Source organism: Acanthochromis polyacanthus, chromosome 24 (genome assembly GCF_021347895.1).
Source record: "Acanthochromis polyacanthus isolate Apoly-LR-REF ecotype Palm Island chromosome 24, KAUST_Apoly_ChrSc, whole genome shotgun sequence".
Lineage (NCBI taxonomy): Eukaryota > Metazoa > Chordata > Actinopteri > Pomacentridae > Acanthochromis > Acanthochromis polyacanthus.
In genome coordinates this window covers 4,504,497-4,513,717 of record NC_067136.1, presented here as the reverse complement: position 1 = coordinate 4,513,717, position 9,221 = coordinate 4,504,497, and the positions used below count along the sequence as shown (strand labels likewise).

The 9,221-nt window shown below is 41.1% G+C and overlaps 1 protein-coding gene across 1 annotated transcript; it reads right to left on the bottom strand.

Moving 5' to 3' along the window:
* Nucleotides 1-413: 413 nt before the first annotated feature.
* On the bottom strand, nt 414-7,616 carry LOC127532738 (low affinity immunoglobulin gamma Fc region receptor II-like). Its single transcript, XM_051944780.1, has 7 exons — nt 7,153-7,616; nt 6,832-7,074; nt 6,556-6,753; nt 6,381-6,470; nt 5,342-5,443; nt 2,084-2,170; nt 414-1,286 (listed from the first exon to the last, which is right to left on the bottom strand). The coding sequence occupies exons 1-7, from the start codon at nt 7,436-7,438 to the stop codon at nt 1,243-1,245; spliced, it is 1,050 nt and encodes a 349-aa protein (XP_051800740.1). The 5' UTR covers nt 7,439-7,616; the 3' UTR covers nt 414-1,242.
* Nucleotides 7,617-9,221: the final 1,605 nt, after the last annotated feature.

The following is a 9,221-nucleotide window of genomic DNA, read 5'->3' as shown; positions in this document are numbered from 1 at the left end:
TCTAGGAAGTTTGGGGTCAAAACAATATCTTGGGTGATTGTCATGTTACTCAAGATGCTCTCAATTGTTTGATGTTTTTTCATTGTGGTAAGGTGCATTTTCCTGTAGGTGTAGGCCAGTGATATTTAGGATTTCCATTTACATGATGAAGTGTGCTTGTTCTGGGACAATGTTTATTTGGGTGTCTAGGTCTCATCAACATGGATGCCAGAATCCAAGGTGTACCAGCAGAACTGCACATAGTACCAATATGATCAGTGTTATTCATTTCACCTGTCAGTGGTCATGTCGTGGCTGATCATTGTATCTTAACCAAATATTTCCACTGATTGGTAGAAGAAATTTCCAAAATAAAATACTACAATGTCACCACAGTTATATTATCAAATATAATTCTGCACAACTCTTTAATTCTGACTTTGTAATTCACTGTTTCATTCTATGCAGATGATGCTCTTTTCTACTTGTCTGTGAGGATCACAGTAAATGAACTGGAATAAATGTGTGAATGCTGAGATGCTGATGTCTCTGAATGTTCTCAGGCTAACTGAAGCAGACGTCCTGATAATGAGCTCAACAGACCTCACAACAAAACCACAAACATCAAACTTCACAGTGTTGTTTTATTCTATTCTGGATATTTTATACATGATAAGAAGCTCATTTACGGCTTCTCTGGATGGGAGCGTTCTCAGTTTGAACAGCTTCTGAACTAAACAAGGAGATGTATCATCAACTAAACAATCAAAACTCTTCAAACACATGAAGAAAAAACACTTCTGTAAAGAGTTTTCAGCTTCAAAGTGATGCTGTTTATAGTCTGCACTTGTGGTTTCTGTAGGTGTGTTCTTTGCTATCTACACTGAACAGACGTGCACATCATTTAGCCACAACCAACCAGAACCAGTCAAATTTTCCATCCAACATCTCTGAAACCTACACAACCACATGAGAAGAACAGCAAGCAAACTATTGATCCTGCAGAGAAACCTGATCGCTGCTGCATAAATAAGATATAAATAACAGAACACAGAACGACTAGTTACCATTACATTCTGTTCAACAGGAGACATTTAAGATGTTCTGGTTTTAGTCTTTTAGTTTCTGCAGTTTCTTCACTCTTTTGTATGAATCTCATTGAGTGAGAACATTTAAAAATCTCCATAAAAAGTGAATGTACTGTGTTGTGACTGGCTGTGTGGACCAGTTAGAGGCCAGCAGCTCACTGGTTGGACTGGTGGACTACTTCAGTGATGAGTAGATGACCTGAGGCTCCAGTGGAAACTCTGAACACAAACAGAGAAAACAGAATGAGAACAAGCAGCTCTGCACAAAAACAACACAATCACGTTAATATGCAGCAAAATGAGCACAGGAAGTAAAAACTTTATTAATTAACATGTCAGAACTCAGTATCTGTATGGTTGATATCAAGTTTTGTTTTGTTTTTTGTTTTTGTGCATTTATATCCAAGGTTATTGATATTTTTCTAAATTATATCCCTATTATTGACCATTTTTGCATTTATATCCAGATTGTTGTTCTGCTTTGTTCACTAATGTCCAGGTTTTTGATTCTTTTGTGCGTCAATGTCAGAGTTATTGATTCTTTGTGGACCATATCCAGGTAAAAGCAGCTGTATATTAGATGGGGGTAAACAGTCTGTGGTGGTTGAAGATTATTTCTAGTGTCCCCATTAGTTTCAGATGCATTTTGTTTTGGAACTGAGCCTGAATAAACTCAGACCTGCAGCATGATGTTCTACAGCTGGTTTTAATGTTGTGGCTGATCAGTTAAAACAGCTCAGATAGTAAAACACTGCTGAACATTTGATGCATCAGGATTAATAATCAGATACTGCAGATAATACTCCTGTACTTTTCCAAGTATTATTTTAAATGCTGAAGCTGTGACAGAATATTTTTTGAAGTGTGGGACTGATTCTTGAAGGTCACTACAGGGTCTGAGTACTCGTGGACATCCCTGTGGTTTCTCTCCCTGATGACTTTAAAGGAACAGTTCAACATTTCAGGAAACATTTTTCTTCTTTCTTTCCAAAGTTGAGAATAAAGATCAGCTGTACCTCTGCTCCTGTTTGGTCTGATGACTATTTGTCCATAGCTGGTTTCTTCTGTTCTCACTGCTGAGTAAACTGCAGCTGGATCTCTGTCTGCACAATAAAACAGAAAATACATCAGTTCAGTGACACCAGCATGGTTACTTTACAGTGTTAAACTAATTATTTTCCATGTAGCTTTATGACAAGACTCATTAGGAGCTTTATAAATGTTGTTCACCTTCTTCTGCTGCTGTTAATGACTAACAACCCAAATATAACTGGACATTATTCGTGTGAAACAGTAAAGAAGACGACCACAAAGCTGCTCGATTCTCAGAATAATTCAGCTCAGGAGATAAAACCACAGCAGCAGCTTCCTTCTGTTGGTTCCAGTGAGGTGTGGTGTCAAACTGACCTGTTTTCTCTCTACAGTGTGGTCTGCTTTGACTGATGGTTGTGGGTTTATTCTGAGACTCTCTGTTGGTCTGTCTGGTATCATGTGCTGAGATGAGTTTTAACTCTTTCTGTGTTCAGACCAGTTTGAGAATCGGTCCTTCTGCTCTTTTACATCGTCTTAGAATCACACTTTTATGCAAAGGTGCTGATATCTAGTTTGTCTGTTCAACAAAACAACAAAAACAGTAAAATTAAACACAAACATCTGTGAATAAATCAGTAGAGTCAAGCTCTGCCTGCCAGACGACTGTCAGAGTCAGAAACACCTCAAAGTTTCCTTTAGATACATCTATACATCAGTATCCAGGTTTTTCACACATTTCTACAAAAACATCCAGATTCTTTTGTCAGGATCCCTGCCTGGCACCCCTTTCTCTCTGACCTCAGCACTCCTTGATGTCACTGAGGTCCTGCCACTGAGCCCAGCTTAGGTCTCCCTGTATCTGCCCTACATCCTGGCCTTCACTGGTTCCCAGTCCGGCCTCCAGAGGAGTTCCACCTTGGCTGCCGTGGACCACAGCCCAGCCTTTGGTGAACTGCAACCCTTTATCCCATTTGCACAATCAGCCTCCTGACAATCCACCAGACAGTTCTTTTTCCCTGACCAGCCTGACCTCCTCCTACCCCTTGGAAGCAGCTGTAGAACCTCCTGCATCTGATCACCGGTCCAATAAAGCCTGACTCATCTTTCCACTCCTCACCAGTTCATAGCTTCAGCTACCTCAGCAATCTGTAATCTCCCACTGGTCTGCTCTGTCCACTACCATTCTACTTTCCTGTCGAGCTGCTGCTCTTCCCTCCAGACCTTTGCTCATACAACAGCTTCTGCCTCGTTGCCCTCAGTGGACCCTCTTGCCCACACCGATGCATTTCCCTGGACGCCGACCTCCCAGACCTGCCCACCCCCTCGCCCTGCTAGGGGAGTTAGTTTTGTAAGTTCAACCATTTTCAATTTTCCCCTGAAATTTCTACTGAAGATGTACAGAAAGTAAATTGAATGCTGTTCTTGAACTGTTTGGAGTACAGGCATGGTTGGGGTCTCCTTTGAAAGCTGACAACCTGCATTGTCACCCAGTGCAGTCAGAATTACTCTAGGTGCTACTGGCACAGAGTTATTTATGTTGGAACACACTGAATTAGGAGGAATTTTATTCTCGCCTAAATTTGTTCCCTAATAAAACACCTGAAAATTAGTGTGGCAGCACTGTGAGAGCTTGAAACACAACAAGGCAACAGCCTGGGGTCTTACATAGTTCAGGACAAAATTTCAGAGCAAAACTACAAGAAATGAGTGTTTCACACATGTTTTTGTACTAATATGCCCAATTATGTCAATTTTGGACACCCTATGTACACCCTGTGAAAAAATGGTACATGGTCGTTTATTAGCCTTTATTCACATTATTTTCATTCCAAAAACTCATAAAGAACTAAAAAAATCACTTCAGATAAGCTTCAGTGTGGATCTTGATCTGAATCAGAGGCTCAGACGGAGACAGAGAAAAGCAGCTGCAGCAGGAGAGCAGGAGGTGTGAAAAGTCACACAGAGCCACGAAAGCCCGCCTCTCGGCTATTCAGCAAGCTCTTTGGCTACGTGCCCTGTCAGTCAAACGTTTCCTCCGACGTGATTTGCTCAGAATTTAGTGGAGAGATGAGAGTCAGCAGATCCATCGGTCTCGGCAACGGCTGGCTGTTCCGGGTTCGGAGGCAGCGATGAGTCATTTGATTGGTTGAAATGCGGTTGGGATCGAAGGCAGAGGGTTCAGTCGCCATTTTCTGACCGAGATCGTGAGGATTAACAGAAAGCTTCATAAAATTATGGATAAAAATGCAGTGACTTATGGAACGCGCAGCGCCACCATGCGCCACGTGGACGCGCACGGAGCCGAGCTATTTGTGGATTGTTTTCTTATTTCTAGACATGTTTTGGATAAAATATGATACTTGCTAGTATTGTCTGGATGACTACTCTTGGATTATGGCCGGTTTTTGTGGATTATTTTCATCGTTGATCGGTAAAAGACCATCGAAACGTAAGTTATGCCCTTTATGTGTCCCTTTAAACTTTTGTTGTTTGTTTTAGAAATGTGTTTATATTACCCGCTGTGGTAATCACATCTGAAAGTGGTTTATACCGGCGGATTCACGAGACTCTAAGCTTTCCATGGATGTATAGTGTTTCTATCGTCCCGTTTCAAGCTAAAAATGCTTTTGCCGTTAAACTTCAGCCGGCCATTTTCGGCCCGAATACGGGCCTGTGCAGCTTAAGTTAAGCTAGTATTTGATATTTTTAGTCCCCTTTTGTTCCAAGTTAAAGTCTAGTTTTTGGTTTGTAGAGTGAATTCCTACTTTTTTGTATTGACTTTGGTTACTTGAGCCAGTCGCTGCTCAACTTGTTTCTTTGGTGGTTGTTAAATAAAAACTTTGATAAACTTTAACCAGTTTCTACGTGTTGAGTGTCTGCACTTTGGTTTCAGATCTGAACCCTGACATATTTATGTCTTTACTATCCAGGTTTGTGACACTTTTGTTCATTAATATTGAGGTTTTTGACACTTCCATGCATTAGTGTCCAGATGTTTTTATATTTGTGCATGTTAGTGTCACAATTTTGGACACTTCTGTGAATTATTATCCAGGTTTTCAACACTTAATTACATTTAAGTTCAGGTTATTGATGCTTTCGTTTGACAGACGTTCCCCAGCTTCAGCTGTGTTTCTGAGCTGTGAATAAAACTACCAGTGTCCTCTATCGGTCGTCTCTACAACTGTTGGACTCTTGTTCTGCAGCTGAACCACCATGGAGACAAAGAAGAGCAGCTGTACCTCTGCTCTTTGATCGGCCTCCACCGTCTTTGAAGACCATCTGTCCATAAGTGACGTCTTCTCTTCCTTTCACTGCCGAGTAGACTGCAGCTGGATCGCTCTCTGTAAAGTCAGATAGATCCAGATCACTGCAGGTTCTACAGCTGATACCAGAACAGAACCAAGACACACAATGATCCTCTTCATAGAGGCTGGAATGGAAGACCAGGTTAGAACCGCAGACACAAGTGTTACCAACAACAAGTACAGTTCACACTTTGACAGTTTTTATCTTTTTAACACCTCTGCTGCTGTACAGGATGGAAACTCTGACCTCAGAGCTGCTAGATTTAGTCAAAGACCTTCATGTATTGAAGGTGTTGCATCGCATCAACTTTATCTGAATTTAAACACAGATACACTGAACGTAAGTGTTGGTGTGACATAAAGTAGAACTGTATGAGGGTCAGAGGAAGGAACCTCTCTGAATAACAGTTTTTAGAGCAGCCTGCAGTGGAACAAAGAGTTCTGATCAGAAACAGGAACCTTGACGACCACAGAGCTGCTGGTTTCCTTTAACAGACTCACCACAGGAGACACAACACACAGTCCAGCACACCAAGAACACACTGAAAATGAATCATCACATGTAGAAACTGTGTTCTGGTAAAGATGTGGAGGATTAAAGCTGCAATAAGTTTAAATCTTGGTGATCTGTGAGCAGAGACAACAAAGAAGAGGGCTGTCAGTCGCTCTGAGGGGGAATTCCTACAACTACCAGAATGCTTTGCAGTCTGTTACTTCCTGCTTCCTCAGCTCTGTGATTGGCTGAAACACTGATCCTGCTGAGGACGGACTCTAACAGTCTGAAGTCAAACCTGGATCCTCACAACTCCATCCAGGAGACTGAAGAAGAAGACGTCAGTGAAGGAAACAAAGAAGCAGTGAAACATTCTTCATGGAGAAACACGTCTTATGGTAGAGTGACTCATAGAAAGGTCAAATAAATTATTTATGTTGTCACAGAAGAACTTTGGACACTCAGCACATAAAACTCTACCTCTGCTCCGTCTGATTGGCTGCTGTTGATGATGTAATACTCTGATGTCACTGTATGTGATGTCATCTCCTCCAGCTTCTCCTCCATCAGCTGAAATCAACCAAAGAGACAGAATTTACTCTGAAAGAATCTTAATGATCATTTAATTAATAACATTGTTTTGAGTTTGTCTCACCTTTAGGTCTCCTGAGAACACGACGTCTCACCAGTAGAACCAGTAGAACCAGCAGAACCAATAGAACCACAACAACAGCACATGCAACAGACAGGACCAGTGAAAGAGAAGAACCAGGAGTAGAACCAGGAGAACCTTGAGTAGAGGTGGATGTAGGAGTAGAGGTGGATGTAGGAGTAGAGGTGGTGGTTGGTTTCCCTGAAGAGATATTTAGTTTTTATTATCACATAAATGTTGAAACCTGCTGAAGTCGGTGCAGAAAACACCTGTCCTCACCTGTGACAGAGATCCAGCTGGATGGAGACTCTCTGTGACTGCTGATGCTACACCTGTAGAGGCCTTCATCAGACCTGGAAACATGGAGGATGGTCATGTGACCTCCGGGCTCAGTCCTGATGAGGGAGCCATCTTTATAGAAAGCAGCTGGGAGGGGGGAGTCCTGCTTTGATTGACAGCTCAGAGTGAGGGGATCTCCCTCCATCACAGGGAGGACAGGACTCTGCAGGATCACTGATCCACCTCAACACAGAGACAAACTACAGCATTTCATCCATTCACACACAGCTTCATCAGCACTGACTGCACAGCTCATCTTACCAGAAACAGTGAGGTTGATGCTCTGACTGGCTGCTGCCTCCATGGACTCACACCAGTAAACTCCACTGTCCTGTGGAACCATGTAGGTCATGGTACAGCTGGAACCAGATTGTTCTCCCCATCCATCTTCACACTGAGTTCTGGTTCTTCTGGTGGTGTTTCTCCTCAGAGTCCATCCAGCAGATCTGTCTTCATCCTCACAGCTCAGAGTCACAGAATCTCCTCTAAAAAACTGAGATCTGTTGGGACTCAGGTTCAGCTTCACCTGGTTTGTTCTGCAGCTCATCAGTGAGAGCAGAACTAAAGAGAAATCACATTCAGGTTGATCAGAGTTTGATATAAAAGAGAATTATGCACAGAAAAGTAAATAAAGCTGAAGTGAATCAGTCAGAATGTAAAATATCAGTGAGGAAGCTTCATTCCAGGGTAATTCTAAGGTCTGTAGTTCATAATGTCTGATCTCCATGCAGCAGATTCTTTGTGTTTTAACTTCTGTCTCATTTTTCTTCACTGTGGTTCATTTTTAATCTAAAGTCCTGCAGCTCTGTGGAACCAGAACATCATGAAGAAGGAGAGAGAACTCAGAGACGTCCTCTGGCAGTAGTCTGGGTTCTTTATTTATTTATAAACGGATAAAAACAGATTTTATTTTTTTACACAATTAGGTAAAAATAGTCAGAAAAAGGGAACTAAAACTTCATCAGCACACTTCAGTATTTATATTTACACTCTGGCTCAAACCCACTGAGAATCTCTCAGAGGTATTAAAGTCGCCTCAGTGCTTTTTATCCGCTTTCTTCTTTCCTATGTTTTAGTACTGACACACAATCCTGATTAAAAACATCTTCTGTTAGTTGAAGACACTTTAATCCACTTTTAATGGCATCCTCACATCTGGTTACAGGTGTGAAAAGCTGCAGTGGTTTGCTATTTATTTTACAAGCCTGACATGAGAAAGAGGTTTTGAGTTTTTATTGTTTGTTTTGTTTTGTTGCAGGTTTTTTTGCACTTTTGAAAGAAATGAAAAAAACATATGTTTCAAAGTTGAATCAGGTTTGCTTAAAGTTTGTCACAAAGGTAAAAATCTGAGATTTCTTCTGTTCTGGCTGATAAATGGTGTCATTGTTTTAGTTTTAAAGGTAACATGAACTTTGAAAGTTACCAACAGGTTTTGGTCTTCAGAGGGTTAAAGAGTAGAAATCTGCAGCGTAGGAAGAAGAATCACTATCAATCAATCAATCAATCAATCAATCAATTCATATGCAGTTCAAAGTGTAAAAACATTATTTTTTAAAACCAAAACAACAAAACTGAATAAAACAACAATAACAGATTCAAAGTTTAGATGCTAAAGTATAAATAAAGTCTAAATAATAAACTTTCAAACTAAACGACTCCCAAACTTCGTCCATCTCAGCTTCAGCTGAGTCTGAGTGTTTCTAGTCTGGAGGTCAGTTTCTCTCAGTTTCTCTCTGATCCAAACTTCCAGCAGTAAACTGATGTGTTCCATCCAGGCCTTTCTATCTAAAATCCAGTTTAACACTCGCTCAGTCAGTCTGGGCTCGTCTGCAGACACATAGAGCTGAGTGTCGTCAGCATAACTGTGGACAGAGAAGCCTCAGAGCCTCCTGATCACTCTGATCATGGACTGATTACAAAGGAACATTCCTAAAGTTGACCCATGTGCTACTTTGCAGTCATCTATAGATCAGAACAATCTTCTAATAGTAAATATAGCTCCTGACTGAACATTGAATTTCTACAATTCTGCTTTAAAAAGTGAGATTAGAAACTGGTCTTCAGTTACTGGATGTATAAAGCAGTAAAAGTATAAAGCAGACACATTTTATGGCTCTAAGTTCATCCCAGTCTGTTTCTTTGTGTCCACTTTCCTTGTTAATGGTTAAAGTTCCTCTGCAGACCTTTCATGTTTCCTCCTCCATCATCAGTAAAATCAAACAGATTCTCTACTTACAGAGCAGACATCGTACAGACGTTTCCTCCATTGTGCTACTGAGCTGTCTGAGGGATGGTTTTTATTTTAATGTGACTCCATGTAAAGCCCGCCC